Source organism: Rhipicephalus microplus, unplaced genomic scaffold, assembly GCF_043290135.1.
Source record: "Rhipicephalus microplus isolate Deutch F79 unplaced genomic scaffold, USDA_Rmic scaffold_14, whole genome shotgun sequence".
NCBI classification, from domain to species: domain Eukaryota; kingdom Metazoa; phylum Arthropoda; class Arachnida; order Ixodida; family Ixodidae; genus Rhipicephalus; species Rhipicephalus microplus.
In genome coordinates, this window is record NW_027464587.1 from 27,820,116 (window position 1) to 27,842,558 (window position 22,443).

At 45.5% G+C, this 22,443-nt stretch overlaps 1 protein-coding gene across 2 annotated transcripts in view; it reads right to left on the bottom strand.

Moving 5' to 3' along the window:
* LOC119181214 (tyrosine-protein kinase SYK) overlaps positions 1-22,443 on the bottom strand; it is a 381,065-nt gene that overhangs the window by 97,535 nt on the left and 261,087 nt on the right. The window contains exons 9-10 of one of the 2 annotated variants that reach the window (XM_075882940.1): positions 15,803-16,024; positions 13,925-14,147 (exon numbers count right to left, since the gene is read on the bottom strand). In XM_075882940.1, coding sequence (XP_075739055.1) covers positions 13,925-14,147; positions 15,803-16,024 — 445 coding nt within the window. Of the gene's footprint in view, positions 1-13,924; positions 14,148-15,802; positions 16,028-22,443 lie in introns of both variants that reach the window. The other variant, XM_075882939.1, reaches the window with a different exon arrangement.

Below are 22,443 nucleotides of genomic sequence, written 5' to 3' on the forward strand. Positions count from 1 at the left end.
TATCTCTAGATAGTAGATTAGTTCCGTTCTACTAGCTAGAGGTAGTAGAACGAAAACGGTGTTCACGGAAGGAAACAGCACTTGAAATACAAGCACGAACACAAGGCTACGCCGGTGTTACAGCTCGTAATATGCCAACAATGGAAGCTCTCTCTATCCCTATTGCGGAAGCGATTGAGAAGACAGTGGAGCAGGCAATGGAGCGCATCGCTGGGAATCTTTGTGAGTCCTTGGCGCAGATTCTATCGAACCAGATGGCTCAAATGTTGGGTACAGTGGAAAACAACCTCAGTGCACCACGTAACATTAGTGACTTCTTTGAGTTTGCAAAGGAGTATGACTTATGCGCCGCAGCAGGCTACGGAAACCCTTCACATTCGTGACTCCCCTGAAGTTTCAAAGGAGCATGGCTCCGATACGCCACAGCAACCTACGGTAGCTGCAGATTCAGTAGAGGAAAGTAGCGCATCTCAATGCGAGCTTACTAGGAAAGTGGAGGACTCAGACGAAATGTAGATGGATTCCCGATCGCGAAAGCGCTCTAGATCCCCTTTATACAAAAAAGGCATTGCACCTGGCAATTCAAAAACCAAAAAGTATCAGAAGAACACCCTGTCTAAAGCTGATTTTATTAAAGAAAATATTCTAAACAAGGCCATCGCTGAGGCTATTTTAGAGCAACAGTAGGGTCTCTTAAAATTCTTCATTGGTATTGCCGATCGATTCACTCTGCAGCAACTGATCTAATAAATTTGGCATCAAAATTTTTTCCAGATATTATTGCGCTACAAGAAACTTGACTTTCAAGGCATCAGTCTTTTCAACTAAATAGATTCAGATTTTTTCGTCTAGGCCGTTCATCGAAAGGTAGAGGTTTGGCATTTTTTAATAATAATAGAATAAGTCTCAAAGCAAAAAATGCGTATAAGCTCATGTCACCTGACAGTGAAATTCTCGCCTTAGAAATAACCTTACCAGGCTGCATGCCTTTTTTGGTGGTGAATGCATACTTTCCTAAAGGTGTAATAGATACTCGATGTTTAGACGCTGCAGTGACTTCTAGTTATCAAAATAAAATTCTAATCGGCGATTTCAATTTTCATCATACGTGCTGGGGTTTCCGAACTGATCAATGCGGCAAAAGATTGTGGGAGTGGACAGCGGAAAATAACTTGTGGTGCCTGAATTCAAGAACACCCACTTACATTAGTGATAGGTCTTGTTCAGCCTTAGATTTAAGCTTTGTGAGTTCATCACTCACTGGTTTGTCGTGGAGTGCGTGTGATTGAGCAACTAACAGTGATAATTTGCCTATATTATTCGAGATTGCTTGCCAAGTTTTAATGTCAGGCTCTCAGACTCGAGTGTTTAATCATTACACCAAATTTAGGAGAGATTTACAATTTGCTTTGGCAACTCATTCTGAAGAGCAAGAAGATACAAAAGCCATGAGACTAAGTGCACTGATCAAAAGAACATATAAAAATGCAGAATTCGTTGCGGAATCCGCAAAGAGCACAACCCATAGTCCGTGGTGGAACTCGGACTGTGCCCGGGATTTCCGACGAAGGAAGGCAGCTTGAAAAAAACTTATGTATAACCAGTTCCCCCAAAACTGGTATGATTACAAGTATCACGCTGCAAGTTTTGAACGCACAGTCTAAGGAACAATAAGATAGAAAACATCATGATCACCTTTCAAAAGCTTGTAACAAAAAGGCGCTGTTCAGGTTCATGAGATCACGTAAAATGATGCCATCTCCAAATAATATAGGGTTTGAGATTATGTCCTTGGAAGAAACAAAGAAATCCCTTGGAACCATGGCTAAAGGCCTGGAGTGTAGATTTACATCAACAAAGCCTTACGATACACAAAAATCAGGATTAACGATTGAAGTTACTGAAGTTACAGAGGAAAAGTTAGCAAAAGTAATACAAGGTTTGCCCTCGTTAGCTCCTGGTCCGGATAGAATCACAGCTGCTATGATAAAAATATTATTCAAATTATCACCATGTGACCTGCTGAACACTGTAAATTATTGGTTAATGTATGTCTGGATTCCGTATGAGTGGAAATTAGCTAAAATAGCGCCGATACAAAAAAGACAAGGGTTCGGGTATGTCATGGAAAACATTCGACCCATTTCTGTGACATCTAATATGGTGAAGCTCATCAAAAGAGTGCTTCATAAAAAAATTCTAATATGGATGGAGGAAAATTCGATATTAAAAACAAATCAAATTGGCTTCAGAACAGATTGTTCAATCTGGTGTGCACACGCAGATTCAGAAAGCCGCATTCAGCTTGCTCGCAAAAAAAAGACAACATGCGGCACTAGTGACATTGGATATAGCTAAGGCATACGATAGTGTAGAACATTCAGTTTTATTAGACACATTAGAGAGGCACAATCTCCCAAAATATATATTGGTGTGGGTAAGGGAATTTTTGAGAGGAAGAGAGTTCTATTGTTTTAAGGATGGGTGCGCATCATCAAAGTGCAAACGAACACGCGGTGTCCCCCAAGGCCTTGTATTATCGCCAGTTCTATTTAACATCCTAATGAGCACTATACCGCATTGGCAGGACGTGAAGGTGTTTGTATATGCTGATAATATTGCATTTTTCACGGCACATAATGACATATATTCTTTATATCAAAATCTACAGATATATGTCAATATGCTGGAGAGATGGCTAGATGCAGTCTGCATGACCTTAATTGTAAGTAAGAGTGCAGTATTGACATTCCTGTTATCCGATCCCATCTCAATTTCAATATGTTATAAACAAGAGCCCATTCTGCAGGTAGAATCTCTTAAATATTTGGGAGTAATTTAAAATAATGCCAACCTAAACTGGACTCCCCACATAGAAAGCATGGCATCTAAAGCACAAAGCGCCTTAAGAATTCTTCGTAGACTGAGCAGCCGCCATTATGGTCTACGCAGAAGCACAATGGTGATGATATATAAAATGTATATGCGACCAATCCTAGAATTTGAGCGCGTATTGTTCTCAGGTGGCCCTTCTTATAAAATAAAGCCTCTGGTTATGCTGGAACGAGAAGCCTTGAGATTGTGTCTAGGACTCCCCAGGTTTGTAACAAACAATGTTTTGTATCAGGAAGCACGATTACCTACATTGCCTTGCCGTTTTAGTATCCTAACGGTTCAGACGTTTCTGAAATTTTATAGCTATGCGCCAAGACAATCTGAATATAATTTTATAAATGACCCAGACACCCTTTTTCTTGCCCATTGGCCACGGTTTCGAACACTTCAAATTGCTTTTGTCCAGAAACCACTCGATAGGTTAAATGTAAAAATTCTAGATGTGATTGCGGCGCAGGTTACAAATCATATTTTCAAGATAGAATTCGATGAGGTTTTTTTCTCTAAGCCCAAATTACAATCCTGTAGGGTCTTAAATAGCCGACTGCAGGATTATCTTGCCCACGCAGAAACGAGTAATATTATAGCCACAGATGCTTCAGTTTTGGATGAAAAGACAGGTATAGGTATATACTCCCATTCACTTGACTGGTATTTTTCATTAAGATTACCAGATTTCACCCTGGTTTTTGAAGCTGAACTGTTGGCAATAGTTCTAGCGCTGCGAAAGCTACCTTTGAATGCCGCTAACGCGATCATAATCACAGATTCCCTGTCAGTATGACGTCGATTACGGCGTCAACAAAATCGATGGCCTTAAAGACGCTCGTTATGCTAGTTCCTCCTCAGCTGCAGCTACTAAACTTAGTATGGGTACCCGGTCATTGTGGCTTAGAAGTAAATGAAATCGCCGACTCTCTGGCACGAGCAGCATTGGAAGGGCCAGTACTATCAGCCCTTCCCGAAGTCGCCACTATAACTGCGACGAGATTCAGAAAACTTGTGCCTAGTGCAGATGCTATGGAAGCAATATTCTCAACACCAGAATTTACTCACTTAAGATTTCCATGGAAAATTCATTGGTGTCCTACAAGACAGTTGGAAACCATAATAACCAGATTTTGATGTCGTGTCCCCCCGTTAAATTTCTATTCACATAGGGCTGGTCTGGCGATATCACCACTATGCAACTTTTGTTCAGAATTGGAAACAATAAAGCACTATTTTTTATCACGTCGCCAATACAAATTGCTCAGGAAAACACTCTTAGTCCTCCCATTCGCACGCCTGGGGCTAAATTTCACTATAGAAAACATACTTTCCTTCTGTGCTTACGATCTGGGCTTCAGCCACGAGAACGTTTTATATGCAGTGTGCAAGTACCTTAATGAAAGTAAAAGAATTAGGCTTTTATTTGCGTGATTATTATTCGTGCAAAAAATTCTAACATACACAAGAGCATTGTTTAACCATGCTGATTCCTATTCAAGGTAATGAATAATTGTCTTATCTGAACGAGTGACAAACAACTATTGCACTCCTTTCGTTCTGCCTAGGGTGTCTTTTCTTTTTTCTTTCTTTTTTCCGGTGGGTGGTTTCGATATTGAAAAAAAATCCTACTGAATTCAGTCATCGATTCTTGGCCGATCCCCCTGAGTGGGTATGAGCCATGGCTGTGGAATCATCATCGTGATCATCATCATCATCATCATCGTCATCATCGTCATCATCATCTTCACCTCTTTGATCTATATCCAATATGAAGAATCCCGCCTACCTTCTCAAAAAATTTCATATTCTAATGGTACGAACATTACTGAAAAGCTATCCATCACCTCAGAGGAGGTCACAGTATGTGTTTATTAACCAGAAGGCCTCATTTTTCAACCACCAATGTTCGAAATAGCGGCGCCGTCAAGGTATTTTTACAAAGAAAGTTTTGGACCCCTTAAGAGTTAACCTTTGGGAAGTTCTTGTACTCAACACTGTATATGCAATTAGGATTGAATTTAATGATATATACCCCAAGAATGTTAAAAAATTACCATATAAGTATGCATATGGCATTTTCGAAGATTGTTTGGTCAATCTAGAAACATCCATTGCAATAGCGACTGAGGCTTCCAATTGTGAAGAGGAGGGAGGCGTAGGAATAGTATCATTCTCTCTCGATTAGGCTTTCTCAATTCCTAGTGCAGACTTTATTGCTATTTTTCAAGGTGAGGTACTGACAATAGTCCTAGCATTGCGTAAATTACCCCAAGGCCCATCAGCGGTGGTTGTCCTAACAGACTGTCTTTCTGCCTCTACTTCCTTAAGCACACTATATGTTTCACTTACCTTAGATGCATTCTAATCACTCAGTTCAAGACATGTGCGAATCGTTCGACTAGTTTGGGTACCAGGCCAGAGGTCTAGCTCTCAATCAGCATGCACATGCACAATAGCTATATCTTCCTTAAATGTTTCTGTTCTGCCTGTTTTGCCTACGTCTAAATATAACACAGCAGCACGTTTTGAAAAAAAAAAGTACAACGGCCAATAACTTCGAAAAATCCCCTTTGTTTTCTTCAGACTATCCACAGCTAAAGTTCCCTTGGAAGAGCAGGTGGTGTTAATCAAGAAAGGAGGAAATAGTGATCGCAAGGCTGCATTGTCGAGTCCCTTAATGTAACGTTTACCCTCACAGGTCGGGTCTGGCACAGTCGCTTTTATGCCTTCACTGTAATAAGAGTGAACCTGAGGAGCGCTTCTTTTTGGCATGCTGAAGATTTAAAAGTCAAAGGAAAAGACTACGCGAAGAATCCATAGGAAAGTTCGACTTTAACTTGTCACTTCCGGTGATTTTTTCATGTGGTGCTAACACATTTCGTTTTAGCCACAGGAGCGTTTTCACCGCTGTTACAATTTTTCACGAGTGTCTAAAAGCAGTTCTAAAAGAACGTAGCTAAATTCAGTTGTTTTTTAGGGATAGACATTTTTTGTACTTACTATATCATTCTTTTCAATGTTTTTCTTCTTTCTTGAAATCTTATAAATTAATTATTACCTGTAATACATAACCAGTAAAACTCTTTCCTTGAATAAGTGAATTAGTTTAAAAAGCAAGGCACCTTCCGATTCATAACCTATCCCCCTGGGTTGGTTGCGCCAAGCTGTTGAGGAACCAACCAATCAACCAACTTTGACCTTAGTCAAAAGGCCGAGCAGCAATTCATTTCTAGAAAGGCCTAAAATTTCATAGAACCAATTCTTGACCAATCCCCCTGAGTGGGTATGAACCATGGTTGAGGCATCATAATCATCATTATCATCATATTCCGTAGAAATTCAGCCTGGATGAACACGGTTGTCAAGGGTCAGCTCCTCGGCGATTTATCAAAACATCTAGTACTTCTGGCTGGTGACTATATTTGTGACCCGCTTTGCAGAGCCTTCGCAAAATGCTTAATCGTCGTTTTTTGTGTTTATTCGTTGTCTGCGGAATTGTTAGAGGAATGGAAGTCGGGACGAGTCGTTCCTGTATTCAAAAAAGGTGGCCATCTGGTATTACGAACTAAATGACCGATCCCTTTAACATAGTCATAGTATAAACATATCAAGAGCACAATAGCTCAGACATTAAATTAGTTCTCAAATTAACAGGCAGTTTTAACTGATTATCATAATGGGCTCTGACAAGGCTTATATACTACGACACAATGTGTCATTATCTTTCGCACCTTAGCCGCTTGTCCTAATCCTAACAGCCAAACTAATCTGATGGTCTTAAACTACAGTGAGGCATTCGGCACTGTTAAAAATGATAAGCTAATTATAAAGCTCCAGCTATTTGTCATAGTCGAAAAATCATTTTTTTGTATTTCAGCTTGTATACACAACCGCCACCAATACCTTCAGGTGGGAGAACAGTAAAGATCTGCCTGCTTCCGGTTACTTTTGGCGTTTCGCAGGCGAATCTACTGGGCCTCCTACTGTTTTTAGTTTGAGAATCGATGTGTTTACAGATTGAATCTATGATTTAATCCTATTGTCGCAGTTCAACGTAAGCAGTGCACCGAGACGTTGAGTCCGAGAACTGACGGCGTGTGTTTTATGCAGGAGCCAAGAGCAGGAGAGCAGAACTAAAGCACGTCGTCTTCTTCAGTCTCCCTTTTCACGAGGCTATTTGCGCGCACATCGTCTTCGTTCTTGGTTTCGGGCGTGGCATTTGCCTCCCCTTAAAAGACCATCACCCCGATGCTATAGCTGAGCCAGTGATTCGCGCATAAAGTCACTTTGTAGAAGTGACGGTGCCTCGCAGTGTCACTCGCTGACGTATGGCTTATTGCGCTCTACGTGCACAAGCTCAGGTCGGTGCTGGCGACGCCTTGTACAGTTTGGGCTATGTGGGACGACTTCAAGGTAACGTCACTTAGTCGGCGCAGCACTCGATAAGGTCCGAAGTACCTTCTGAGCAACTTTTAGAATACTCCCCGTCTTCGTACAGGCGTCCACACCCATACCCTGTCCCTGGTTTCGTACGTTACAGGTGTATGACGTAGGTTATAGCGGCCTGCGTCATACTCTTGCTGTTGGTATATTCGCAGACGTGCGAGCTGCCTGGCTTCCTCTGCGCGTTGAGTAAACGCGTCGGCACTCATTTCGTTGTCATCGCATTCGTGTGGCAGCATCGCGTCCAACATCGTTCTTACTTCTCGTCCGTGAACAAGGCTGAATGAGGTCGTCCGTGTGGTTTCTTGTTTCGCAGTATTGTATGTGAACGCTGTGTAAGGTAGAATCTCGTCCCAATTTTTGTGTTCGATGTCCGCATACATTGAAAGCATGGCTTCTAGAGTTTTGTTAAGTCGCTCGGTCAACCCGTTGGTTTGTGGATGGTAAGCTGTCGACTTGTGATGAATAGTACCACTGAGCACCAACACATGATCTAAAAGCGCGGCCATGAATGCGGTTCCGCGATCTGTTATAACGATCGATGGCGCACCATGTCTCAGCACAATATTCTCTATAAAGAACCGGGCCACCTCCTCTGCTGTGCCTCACCGAATGGCTTTTGTCTCGGCGTAGCGAGTAAGGTAGTTGGTCGCCACTATAACCCAGCGGTTACCAACACTAGAGGTGGGAAGTGGGCCCAGAAGGTCCATTCCGATCTGGTCAAATGGCGTTGTCGGGATCTGGACAGGGTGTAGCAAACCAGCTCGTCTCGTTGGAGGGGACTTGCGCCGCTGGCAACCGAGGCAGGTCTGAACATGATGCTTCACGGCAGCGGTGAGTCTAGGCCAGTAATATCTTCCTCGAACTCTGCTCAGTGTGCGCGTATAGCCCAAATGTCTAGATGTTACCTCGTTATGGCACGCTTGCAACACCTCCGAACGAAGAGTGGTAGAGACGACAAGCAGGTAGTTGGACCCGTTTGACGAGAAGTTCCTTTTGTAAAGGACATTGTTTCGCAGACAGAACGATGATAGTCCTCTTGTAAAGGCTTTGGGCGCATTCTGGCTTTGTCCTTTCAAATAATTAATCAAGCCAAGTAGCTCAGGATCGTCATGCTGGTGATCTGCTATGAGTGACGTATCGAAAATTCCAAGGTACGCTGTCTCTTCATCAAAAGAAGCAGCCGACTCTATTTGGTGATCGAGATAGGCAGTCGGCGTCCGTGTGTCGTTTTCCCGGCTTATACACCATCCTTATATAACTCTCGTATAACATCGTTATATACACCATCGTTATATATAACTTTTGTAGTCTAAGGCTCCAGCGTGCCAATCGCCCGGAAGGATCTTTCAGACTTGTTAAGCAGCACAACGAATGGTGGTCACTGATAACATTGAATGGGTGGCCATACAAGTATGGGCGAAATTTCATAACTGCCCACACCACGGCGAGGCATTCCTTTTCAGTGGTAGAGTATTTGCTTCTGTGCGTGACAGAGTTTTGCTTGCGTAAGCGATCACTCTTTCCTCGTCGTCCTGGCGCTGCACAAGCACAGCTCCGAGGCCAACATTGCTGGCTTCAGTATGGAGCACTGTAGGGGCTGTCTCATCAAAATGGGCAAGCACGGGGGTCGTTTGTAGAGGTTGCCGCAAGCCATTGAAAGCAGCTCTTTCATCGCCCCCAACAAATGCAACGTCATTCCTCGTGAGACAAGTTAAAGGTGACGCAATGCGCGCAAAATCTGGAATAAACCGCCGATAATATGCACAGAAACCCAGAAAACGAATCACTGCCTTTTTATCTGATGGTGTTGGAAACTGTGCGACGGCGGCAACTTTCTCGGGATCTGGACGAACTCCTACGTAACTGACGACACGGCCAAGAAACTGCAGTTCCTCAAAGCAGAAGTGACATTTCTCCGGCTTGAGTGTCAGGCCTGCGGTCCGTATGGCCTGCAAGACAATTTGCAATCGTTCAAGGTGTTCGTCGAACGTTATTGAAAACACAATGACGTCGTCAAGGTATACTAGGCAGGCTCTCCATTTAAGCCCAGAAAGAACGATAACCATGGAACGCTGGTAAGTAGCAGGCGCGGAGCACAAGCCACATGGTAAAACCTGGAATTCTTACAGTCGTTCTGGCATCACGAAAGCGGTTTTTTCACGATCCCTGGGTTCTACTTCGATTTGCCAATATCCGCTCTTTAAGTCCATGGAAGAGAAGTAACGTGCGTTTCGAAGTCTGTCAATCGAATCATCTATGGGGGGAAGCGGGTACACGTTTTTTTTTTGTAACCTGATTTGGATTTTGATAGTCCACACAGAAACGCAGGCTGCCGTGCCGTCCTTCTTCTTCACTAGAACAACTAGTGATGCCCAGGGGCTTTTCGATGGTTGAATGACGTCGTCTTCAAGCTTATTTGTTACATGCTGTTCTATCGCTTCTCGTTCTTTTGAAGCCACATGGTACAGATTTTATGAGTGGGTTTATCCGTGTCGTCTGTGATGATTCGGTGCTTGGTCAAGGACGTCCGGCCAACTTTCGAGGTCGACGCAAAACAGTCGTGGAACTTGGCTAGCAGCACAAGCAGGCGTTCCCACCGTTGCTGAGTTAAATTAGGGCTGACGTCAATGTTAGTGCTAGGTCATGTGGGTCTTGTGCAGGTGTTGCTTCAAGTGCTGAAAAGCAGTCACAAACATCTGCGATCTCGTCGAAATGTGCCAATGTTGTGCGTTTTGGAAGGTGTCGTCGCTTGAAGGTGAAATTGGTCAACAGCAAGTTCGTTCGGCCGTCGGTGACATTGACTATTCCTCGTTCTACGGAAATGCCATGAGTGAAAAGCAGCGAGGTTAGTTGGCCGGCGACTCCTTCACCATCGAATGGTACGTCACATGCTACTGAATCAAGAATACATGATTGAGGCGGCACGACTATATTGTGGTCTATGAGACGAAAGGATTTGTGCTCTGGTGATGTAGAATCAGTCAGACGAGCACTCTCGTAAAATGAAATCACGCGGTCCGGGATGTTGATTATTGCGCCATTCTCCCTGAGAATGTCCATTCCAATAGTTAAACTTTGCAGCACTCTGGGAGAACAATGAAAGTCTCGACGAAAGAAGAATCTTCTATGCTGATTCTTGCTGTGCATCTTCCAGTAGGGAGCAGCAATTGACCACCCGCTGTTCTTATATGTGGTCCTGTCCATGGGGTTTTTACTTTGCTAAGATGATAAGCCAGCTTTTGACTTATTATGAAAAAATCAGCACCCGTATAGACTAAGGCCGTCACTTGCTCTCCATCAATAATTACATTGAGGTCGGCGCTCACCATTTTGTCGTTGTTAATATTCTTCGGCGTCGAGTCATCCTGTAGCAGCCGTACTGGGGAATTTTTATCGTCTTGTGGTCGGGCTGCGACCTTACCGCGGGGGGTCACCGCCTTTAGTTTCCCTGGTAAGGGCTGGGCGACCTTGTTCTCCGAAGGTTAGCAAAAGTACGTCGAATCGGTGACGATGTCTGAGCAGGGAATGGAGAGCGTGACCTGTGAGTGGAATCGGGCTGGTGATTAGGAAGCGACTCGTGATAAAAAGACCACGTTGTTGAAGGTCCTCGAAAACCAGGGTCGTCATGGCGAACAATGTAGTCGGCATTGGCACGGCAACCGTCATACCCTGGCAGAGACGGGCGAAGCGATGTGTCGCGGTACCAACAATAGCGAGCTATATGGCCGGCACCACCACAGTTGAAGCCGAGAGGGCGCCGATCGAAGGTGCGCCAAGCGTCTATTCTACGAAATTGTGGGCGTCCTATGTCCTCTCGTGGGGGTGAGTATGGTGCGGCAAGTGGTGACTGGTGGCATGGAGACATCGGAGACACGGGCCGACGTTCGAAAGCCTCCTGCAATGGTTGCGATGAAGGTGCGGCTGTAGGTGGCTGGTTGTATGATGTAATAGGCGGGACGGGTGGTGAATGGCGGACAGCGTAGGCGTAACTCAGTTGACGCTGATCGCGACTGAGATCAGCTGCTGAAAAAGCGTGCCTAAGTTCGTCACGAACGACTGCGGCAACGGCGGTCACTGGTGTATCCACTGGAGGAGTCCAAAGCTTCTGAATTTCTTCTCGAACATTATCTCTGATCAGGTCACGTAGGGAGCCCTGATTGTCCAGAGTCACTGAAGCGGCGTTGATTGGAGTGGTAGTGCACGAGCGATCATATTGCCTCGATCTTTGGTGCAGAGCACGCTCAATGGCAGCGCTTGTCTTATAAAATCGACCACGGTAGTTGGGGCATTGCGAACAAGTCCAGCGAACAGTTGTTCTTTCACGCCGCGCATAAGGTAGCACAACTTCTTTTCCTCGGACATCTTGGGATCAGCCCGACGACATAGGCGCGTCAGGTCTTCAGCAAACATTGCCAGAGTTTCGTTAAATTTTTGAAGCCTTAACTCGAGCAACTGCTGAGCCCGCTCTCGACGGTCGACGCTACCAAAGGTGTCAATCAGCTGCTGACAAACCTCATCCCATGTGGATATACGGCCTTCTCGATTCTCAAGCCACGTGTGAGCGCTATCATTGAGAGCGAAGTACGTGCGGGCGAGCTTCTGTTGAGCCTTCCACTGGTTGATGTCGGCAACGCGTTCGTAATGCGCAAGCCAATCTTCAACATCTTCATATGGGGCACCACTGAAGCGATCAGGCACAAGCGGCTAAAGAAGTGTAAGCGGGGCTGGATTGGCAACGGGGCTGCCTTGTATCTCTTGGACCAACTGTGGCTGGCAGGCGGAGGCCATTGATAGAGGTACGTAATTCCTAGTAGGATGTTCATCGAAGGAGGTCAGCTCAGGAGATAGGCCTAGCAACCACCGACTGAAGCGGTGCACTGGTGTCGTAACAGGTGGCTGCGTGTCGGGACTTGATGTACGGCTCTCAGATGGGGTGTTGAGCATCGGCAGGCTTGCAACCCAGCGCCTCCACCAGTGTCGCGGTTCAACGTAAGCAGTGCACCGAGACGTTGAGTCTGAGAACCAACGGCGTGTGTTTTTATGCAGGAGCCAAGAGCAGGAGAGCAACACAAAAGCACGCCGTCTTCTTCCGTCTCCCTTTTCACGAGGCTGTTGGCGCGCACATCGTCTTCATTCTTTGCCTCGGGCGCGGCAATAATAAACTTTGGCAATGTGTCGAAATGATGTCAACGGTGGGGAACGCTTCTTAATGAAAATAGATTTGCGCATTTTTTCCATAACCCTCAAATGGCCCCCTTCTACTACACATACAATTTCGCTGAAACTCCTTTGCTTTAAGTAGCCTGCTATAAATACTTAGGTCTAGTGGTAACAAGTACCTTATCGTAGAATTAACACACAAATAACATTTTCTTGGCCTCTTTCTAGATTATATGCTTTCTCCGCCCTGAGCTCAAGACTCTCCATCTGTTTTTACCTAATTCTGAAGAACGTGAAGGCGCCTTTATGGTTTGTAATCCCTAAACAAAAATTAACAATGAAACCTACAAGCACTTCACTGAAAAAGCCGTCCGAATTAGTTACAGTAAATTCATGTCAATCGACTACCGCAAAGCATAACTAATTGCAAATGGTAATAAATTTGTGAAAACTCGAAGAAAAAAAGCCGACTAGAGTTTCCTGTTAGACAGTTGCTCATAAGTTATCTTTAGACTCTGCAGCATACATATTTTCCTTGTTAAGCATTTTCACTCAGCCCCACTATCGTTACTCTCTAACCCCAATCGTCGCAAGGACTGACACATTTAGATACTCCTTTTAAGCACAAACAGAGCTTTGGAATAAACTAACGGAAGCATTTCCCCGAAGCTCCTGACCATTTGTGCAAATACTGCCGTTCATGTACTCCTTATTGTAGTATGACCAAGTTGTTCAATAGTTTTTGTTTTATTGCCGTGACCTTCCGTTTTGTAGGTAAAAAAACTTGTAAAAACAACATGCAACGTTGTTTCACTTTGTTATTATAGTGTATCGTGTTTATATTGCTCGCCATGTTTCAAGATTTTTTCCACAGGATTTATAAAAAATAACATAACACGCAAATAAATACCTACAGATATAAATAAATAAATAAATAAATAAATAATTAAATAAATAAATAAATAAATAAATAATGCCTTATATTTTCTCGCTAGCTGTGCCCTTGCGCTCAAGTCACGAAATGCGTGGTCACACCGACTATGCCCTCCGAGCGCCATCGTTTGCTGAATTACCGCCAAAAAATACAATAAAAGTAATTATTGGTATGATGTAACGTCCCAAAACCACGATACGGCTATAACAGATGCCATAGTGGGGGGCTGGGGAACTTCCAATAACCTGTGGTTATATAACCTAGCTGCATCTAAATCTAAGTACACGAACCTCTAGCATTTTCGACTTTATCGAAAATGAGGCCGCCGCAGCCGGGGTACGATCCCGCCACCTGCGGGTAAGTAGTTGAGCGCCATAATAAATAGGCGAATATAGCGGGGGCTCACCGAAAACGTCGGTGACGCAAGCTGACTATATTTCACTAATCGGAAGATAATCGAAAGCAACAAAGAAATCGGGAAAATATTTTAAAATGTACCGTCTGAGCCGGGTCCCGGTGGCAGGTATCTCTCAGGCGATGCCGGCGCGCTCGAGTCCTTGTCCTTGGGTAGATGAACGTCGTCCTCTTGAGAGATGTCGATGAGGCGACCGCTGGCCGGACTGCCACCGCCGCCGCTGTCTGAACCGGGAAGAGTGGCCGAGTCTGAGAGACTTCCCGCCGAGTCAATCTCTTCGTACGGGCCGTCTTCCAGGTCACCACACTGCATGGGTTTCGGTGTCGGCCCCTCATTTGCTGGCGACCACCTCGAATACCACACTGCATTCTAGTGATATGTGGTGTTTAACGCCCCAAAATCACCATAGCGCACTTCATTCTATTCTTTTCATGAATCCTTGAGGTAGAATCTGGCTAACACTTCAAATAGCACGCTTTATTCTAATCTTTCTATGAATTGTTTAAACCGTAGTGCTTGGCAGAAAACATAAAACTCGAACCAAGCTGTCACACCTACATCTCGTCTCTCAAGAGTAGGACTAAGACTACATTTACTGCAATTGCCGTTACATGGACACTCTCGCCACCGGTTTTTGCTGTCAGCATCGTGTTTCTTTTAAAATACAAATCTAACATCACCCTGCCCACCATGTATTCTTCACAGGATATTATGTGGGCACATGCGATTGAGGAATTTGCGGGAATAACATGGCCACTGCAAGCAGTCTGAGAAACGTAGGTCCTATCTTTGTCCTGCAGTGGTAATACGAGGCTGATGATGATTGGTGTAAGCAGTGGTTAATGCCGACCGAGCGAAATACAAATTTTGGAGAACTCTTGATTGATCTCCGTGGTCGTGGACATAGATGGTAACATTTCGCTCAAAATCAACGGCGCCGACGCGGAAATGTCTGCAAAACAAGCTCTTTAATGGCTATTGGTTTAATACTAACAGACGTTTCGAATCCCACACCAGAGCCTGGTTCACAGTAAAGGTGTAATAATATAGATTCATAACAAAAGTCAATAAAAGCCTTCGTGTGTTGAAGGCAACGTTGACTTCGAAACACAAAGACATTTTTTTGTGTGTTTGAGTACGTGCCGTAATGTGGTGTGCACGTTGCTAAAAAGCGCGGGAACCGTGTACTCGCAAAAGTAAGACCACTACTTGAACGTCGAAGACGCCCAGCGTGACGTGCCTTCTGGGTATACTTTGTTTTCTTCGTCCCATCCATTCAACGGCATCTGGGCTATCCCCGCTAAACTTTAACGGCTGAATGCTTCAAGCGGGTGCCTGTACCTGACGTTCCAGGCATCAGTGATGCCTTCGTATGTGTCATGAATCCATATGGTACGCAGGTAGCTCACGTCCCCCGCTTAAACATAAGAACACCTGCGTGAACGGGAACATCGGCCTGTACGACCTAAGAAGCTTTTTAGTGGGGCGTGCTGTATCCCCCGTGTGAAGTGTGGTTACAAGAAAATCCCGAAGAGCGAGAATTACGTCATAAGACTTCACGATCTTCACAATAATGTCAACAAGCTTCACGGGATGTCCACAATGTTAGTCGTGGTAACGCCTGCATCCCTTCGAACAAAAGAAATAAGAGTGAACAGCTTTATCTTAAATCGTTGCATATCCAGATAACACGCACACTTTGATTCGCAACGAACAAAATAATAATGCGATATACGCCCTCACATTAGGTATTTTACTAAACAGCATATAAACTCACTGCCGTTGAGTTTTGCCATTTATTGACAACAAGGCTTCTATGCGGGAGGCGAAACTTCATTAAGTACTTTTCCCCTTGGTCGGCGCCCACTAATGTTCTCGCGAATTTTTTACCCCAACCAGATGAAGTTTCGCCAAAAAATCTACTTCTCCTGACGATGGTGGCAGTGGGTTGTGAAACGTACCTCGGAGAACAGTATCAGCGTGGGAGACGGGCTTCGGGCTTCGTCGGGAAGTGGCACCGGCTGAGGGAACGAGTCCAGGTCGGAGAGCATGAGCGCTCGTGTAGCCACGCTGGGAGAGGAGGCACTTCGGCGACACGGGCCACCAGGATTGGGACCCGAGGACGAAGACACTGGAGTTGGAGGACCGGGCGGTGGGCTCTCGAGCTCGATCAGTGGGGTCAACTGCTGAATGGCATAGTTGTGGGTTAAGATGTCATGACAAATTAATGAAAATGGGGTGTCTTTGGAGAGCCAACATTTCGACACGTGGGCTTGCCTTTTTCAAGGCTGCGACTGTATTCCTACTTCGTCAAGTGGATCTCTATGTATCGTAGCCTCTCCTCCGACTCAAACAACAAAGGGGAATAAAGAACTTAGAGCAGGAGCAGCACACCAGGAGGAGAGCAAGTGCCTTCATCTGTGAGTGCCTTGTTCTCTTTTTTTTTGTTTGGGCTGGGGGAGAGACTACGAAGCAAACACAGTTGCAGCCTTGAAGAAGGCAAGCTTACGTGTCGAAACGTCCGCGCTGCAGTGACACCTTTTGCTCAAGATTTTACAGCTCTTCAAACTTCCATATTTCCCTGAAGTTCTGCATTGTTCAGTTAGATACAACGTGGGTCATTGAACAATAAACTTTACGCTAATAAAAAAAATCCCAAGCATTTCCCTGAGGGTGAACATGGTTAAGTGCGAATACACGGGGTGATGCTATGAGGGGTATTTATTAATTCGCACTATTATATTTATGAATCACACTATGGTGACTTTATGGTGTAATGGTTCCTGGGAATCGCAATTTGATCACACGGGGGAGTTTACGTTAACTCACTGGCGAATGCCAACGGATTTTAACTTTACTCCCCCTCACGACCCGCTCTCGACGGGAGACTGAGAGAGAAGGCGGGCGCGCGAGAGAGAGGGGTGCGCGCACAGCTGCAGCGAGCGAGGAGAGCGGAGGAGCGAGCAAAGGGAAGGGGGTATAAGGCGCGTCACTGACACCGATATCAGCGTCGCGTCCGTGGCTTATTCGGTAGAGCGTCGCGCTGCGGCCCGCCAAGTCCTCTCTTTTAAATATAGAGAGAAGACTGCGGACGCCGCCGACGGCGGTGGATGGTTTGGGGTCGCTTATAAAGTGTATTCACACTTAAATCATTATCCATTAGGCACAATATTGATACATACCAGCCGCTAAACGCGGCTGCATGAAAGAGGAGGACAAAGTGAGTTTTCGTTTCATGCTGGACTGGCGCCATCTTGCTCGTCGCGTTTTGTGCGTTATAAATAGATTAATAAATAAGTTACTCGTAACAATATTGGTGGAGGTGCGGGGTAGGCGCAGGCGTGAACATTGGCGAAGAGCAACGTGGGGATACTTCTTTACGAGCCATCATTGACAAACTGGAGTCAACACCTCGCGACCCGTACCTACGAATGCTTTTGGTAAAAAACGGGATCCTATATCGCCGTAACCTTGATTTCTTCGGATCAGACGTACTTCCTGTCATTCCAGCGCACCTGCGTTCCACTGTCCTGCATCATTTCATGACACTCCCATGACGGGCTATTTGGGCGTTTCTCGCACATACGATCGGGTACGACGTCAGTTTTTTTGGCCTGGACTTGCCCACTCTGTTCGACGCTATGTCGCTGCTTGTGAGCCCTGTCAGCGTCGCAAAACGCCGCCTGCCCTCTCGGTTGGCTACCTTCAGCCGATCGACGTTCCCACTGAACCATTCTTTCCAGTTGGTCTCGACCTGTTGGGCCCTTTTCCACTCTCCACGGCCGAAAATAAACGGATTGCTGTTGCCGCAGACTACGCAACGTGGTACGCAATCACACGAGCACTCCCGACTAGTTGCACTACCGACGTTGCGGACTTTCTGCTGTACGACATAATATTAGGGCACGGTGCTCCCTGCCAACTTCTCACCGACCGTGGCCGCACGTTCTTACCAACTGTCGTGAATGAAATCCTGAGGTCTTGCCATACCAAGCACAAATTTACTACTTCGTGCCATCCCCAGTCAAATGCCTCACGGAGCGCCTCAACAGGACCCTAATCGATATGCTTGCCAAATGCTTTGCGCCAGACCACCAGGATTGGGACATTCATTTGCCGTATGTGACGTTCGCCTACAATTCATCCCGTCTCAACACTGCCGGCTATTCGCCATTCTATCTCCTATATCGCCGGGACCCAACTCCACCCTTAGACACTTTGCTACCTGCGGCCACTGAATATGCCGAGGTAGCCATCGCCCGCGCCGTCTACGCGCGCTAAGTCACACGTAACCATCTACAGGCTTCACAGGCGCACCAACAACAGCTCTACCATTCTCCCCGTAGGGACGTCCACTTTTCATTACGTTCTCTCGAGCTCCTCTGGTCACTAACTCAGCGTGTGGGACTGTCTGAAAAACTGTTGTTGCCCTACACTGGACCATTCTGTATTGTTCGCCAAGTGACAGACGTCGCGTACGAGATCGTTCCAACCGATCCAACAAAGTCAACGTCAGCTCCAAGCGACACAGTTCACGCGGCTCAGCTAAAGCCGTATTACCCCTCTTCGACATCCTCTGCGTATATTTAGCACCGGGACTGTGCTTCTACCGCCGGGGGTTATGATACATAACAGCCACTAAACGCGGCTGCATGAAAGAGAAAGACATACTGAGTTTTCGTTTGATGCTTGACTGGTGCCATCTTGCTCGTCAAGTTCTGTGCGTTGTAAATAGATTATTAAATAAGTTACTCGTAACATTATTAACGAGAACTAATAAAAATGTTACCGAGAGAAGCAAAAGGGTTGATATTAAGAGAACAATATCTCCTATACATATTAACATCCCTACCTAGACTCTCATAAGCGCTGATAAAGAGTTAAGTTCATCATTGTTGGTGTAAGACGTGCAAGGACGAGCATAACAAAACACATACAGACAAAGCAAACACTTGCAAAAAAGGCCCATTTGAACTATGACTATTCCTGGAAGTTAACGTTAGCCAAAACGTTAGGTGGACAGACACGAACGCTAGAAAAGGAAAAAAAAACGTTAGAAATCTCGATCATTCAACGTCATACTGGGGTGCTAAACACGGCAGGCACAAAATTTACCTGCGTATTCATTCACAGTAATCCATACCACCACTCTTGAATTCAAGATACATGTGCGTCTATGAGAAGAGACATCACTGTGCTTAAACTCTTTATCACAAATATATAGCTTATAGTCAGGAGGATAGCGGTTTTTCATGTAAAATTAACGTGATAAAATATTACTATAAAGTTTAGTGACGCTCGTTCGGAAGTGTTTACTTGCATGCAACGATAAAGAGAGAGAGAGGGCTCTTTATTGAAAAGCAGAGAATTTAGCTGGCGTGTGTGTGTCGCTGACTTCCTACTCTGCGTGGAGAAAAGGATTGGGGACTGAAAGGCCGAAGAGAGAAAAAAAATTTTAAAAATTAAAGTGGAAAAAAAAGTAAATAGACAGACACTTTTCTGTCTCTTGGGCGGGGACGTGTGCTGACAGCATGAGTTCAGTTTTCAGGGCACCCCTACAGTTTGTCTAGCTGACCGATATTGTCTAAATGCGTGAATAAAATTTTCATCGCTTGCCTCTGTCGCGTGAAGCTGAGGAAAGGGCCCAGGACACAATCAACTGATAGAGTTTCTTGGGTTAACATATGCATGCAGTGTTCATAGAGCATACGCTCATTGACATACGCTCGGCACTCAAAGAAGGTATGTTTTACAGTTCCTATGGAGCCACAGTTATTGCAGTATAGACTGTCTACTTGACCGAAGCGATACCGTAAATTGTTTCCTTAAGCACTGTAGAGCAGGAGCCGGTGGTAGAGAGTTTTCAGGTGTCGAGGGATTCGGGATGGGAGTGTAGTCTTTAGATGTAGGTCGATAGAGTGGAGGAAAGCATACTGATGTGTCGGGAGGTTTCATAGCCTTTTGTTTTCTTCGAAAGCAAGCGTTTTAGCCAGATGGGAAGCATCTGATTTAGTGAAATAGGTTCGCCTGTAATGTTGCTTTTGAAGTTCTTTGCGGGCCGCTTCATCTGCTTTTCCATTGGCCAGTATACCGCAATGAGCCGGTATCCATTGAAATGTGATAGCGTGACCCGAGCTAATAGCCAAGTGGTGTGAGTGTGCTATATCAAATAAAATTGGGTGATAATTTTTTTTTCTTTAAGACACTGAATAGTATTTGTAGAGCTCCCGTAGAGTCGGTGAAGATCACCCATCAGTTCAGCGTTTCACGCAGGATGTAGAGGACTGCTTCCTTAATTCCATAATGTTCTGCTGTCATTGATGTCCTGCGTTGTAGCCGATAGGATAGACTTTGTCCTGTAGAGGAAACATAGAGGCCATATGACGAGATCTCCTTAGTAGTTGAGGCGTCAGTATAAATATGAGAAGGCTGAGTGTAATGCTGGGCTAAGTAAAAGAGACTTGTCTGCAGCAGTGCGGTCTGTGCATTACGTCATTTCGCTTCGTTGATTCCTGGGACACACTGTTTAATATCAAGAGGTCAAAGCGTCCATGGAGGAAATCTTGGAGGCATCAACTTCTTCGGCTGTCTCATAGCAGTAAGCTGCTTCGTTTGCATAGCTTGGTCGAATGCTGAATTGCTGTGGGTGAGATGTATGCGGTACAAAAAATCATTCTTCCCGTGTATGACATGGCGGAAAAGAGTGCGCAATATTTCTCGAGTGCAGATGACATCTAGTGGAAAACATCCTGCTTCCGCTACAGTTCTTGAGCCTTATGAGCTCTTCGGAAGGCCTAGACAGATTCGTAGGCGATTGTTTCGTGCGACCTCCAAGGTTCTCTTGTTTGTTGGTGATAATCGGTGAAGCACCGGTAGGCAATAACGCAAGGTTCCTTCAGTATACACTCTCTCAAGCAATACCATTGATCGGCACTTGCATCCCCATCGTGTTCCCGCCATGAATTTGAAGAGTTGTGATGCTACAGCTATCCGCGCTCGAAGTTTCTTCACCTGAGGAGACCAGGAAAGACATCTGTCGATGACTATTCCAAGAAATGGCAGAGACCGCACATAGGTCAGTGGCCGGCCAACTAGGAGGAGCGGATACTTGGTCATTTGCTTTCTCGTGAATGCCATGGCTGTGCTCTTTTCTGGAGAAAAGAGCAAACCCCGGAGAGCCAAATACGCAGATAAGTTCTGTAAAGCCTTTTGAAGGAGTTGTTCGGTAACGAAACGCGAACTTGAAGCACTCCAGATACAGATATCGTCGGCGTAAATTTTGACGTGCACTCCTCGCGGCAATATCCTCTTTATATGTATGAGGGTGATGTTGAAAAGGAGTGGACTGAGCACTGTGCCCTGATATGCGCCCTTATTTACTGCGTAGAACTGTATGGGACCGTTTGGAGTGCACATATATATCTTCTGTTTTTTTAAATAGCTTTCAACCCATGTATATAGTCTTCCTCCAAGGCCGTGACTTACGATGGCAGCAAGAATGGCGTGGTAAAAGACGTAGTCAAAAGCTGCTTTGATGTCGAGAAAGATAGCTATTGGAATGCGTCCAGCAAAGAGGTCCTCTTCAAGTGAAGAGACGACGGTGATAAAATTGTCGATATCTGATCTGCCTTGACGGAATCCGTTCATTTCTTGAGGAAATTTGTCGTGGCTTTCTAAAAACCAAATCATTCGTTTCTGAACCATTCGCTCCATGAGCTTGCCAACGCAACTCAGCAAGGCAACGGGTCGGAAAGAGGCGTAGCTTGTTGACTGCTTTGAAGGTTTCGAAATGGGCAATATTTTTGCGAGTTTCCATTCTGCGGGAAACTCGCCAGACAACCGCGAATAATTATAATATTCTAGGAGTCGTAGGCGGGAGGTGTGGGGTAACTTTGCGATGGCTTCATAGCTTATTTCACCGTGACCGTGTGATGTGTGCCTGTTTGATTCCCTGTATGTGGTGTTCACTTCTTCAATTGTGAATGGCAAATCCAATGTTAGCACTGTCTCTCGTGAAAAGTCAGACTTCTTTGCGGAAGAGCTCCAGAGTATTGAAATTGATGATAAAAGTGTGCAGTATCCTTCTTACATCTCTTTCAGGGTGTGATGGTTAAGGACGTTCTTCACTATGTTTGTTAATAGCGGACGAGAAAGGATTGACATCAACATGTGATGCGACCAAAAGAAGCTTTATATTGCACACTAGAGAAGGAAGTGACACTTTCTTGTTGATGAGCTGCGCGAACCAATGGCTCTGCGCCTCCTGTGCGGGGAACATGCCCCCAAGCAGCTGCAGCAGCCCGATGAAGGCCAGCGTCGGGTGCGGCAGGTGCGGCGGAAACACATACTTGTACAGGCACACCTCGTTCTTCTCGGTTTTGTGCAGTTCCTGGTCCAGGAATGGGAACGTCGCAGTTTGGGTCCCTGTCGTCCCGACATGATGCGGTCGTCGACGTGCGCGAGGGCAAAGGTGGCACGGCTGGAACGGCTGACCGCACACGGATGCGCTACCGTGTGCAGCGCCGTTGAATCGGACGTCGCGGCCAACCCAGCAGTCAGGGTTGCAACTCCGGAGGTCCAGGATCAGGCCACGGCTCACGAG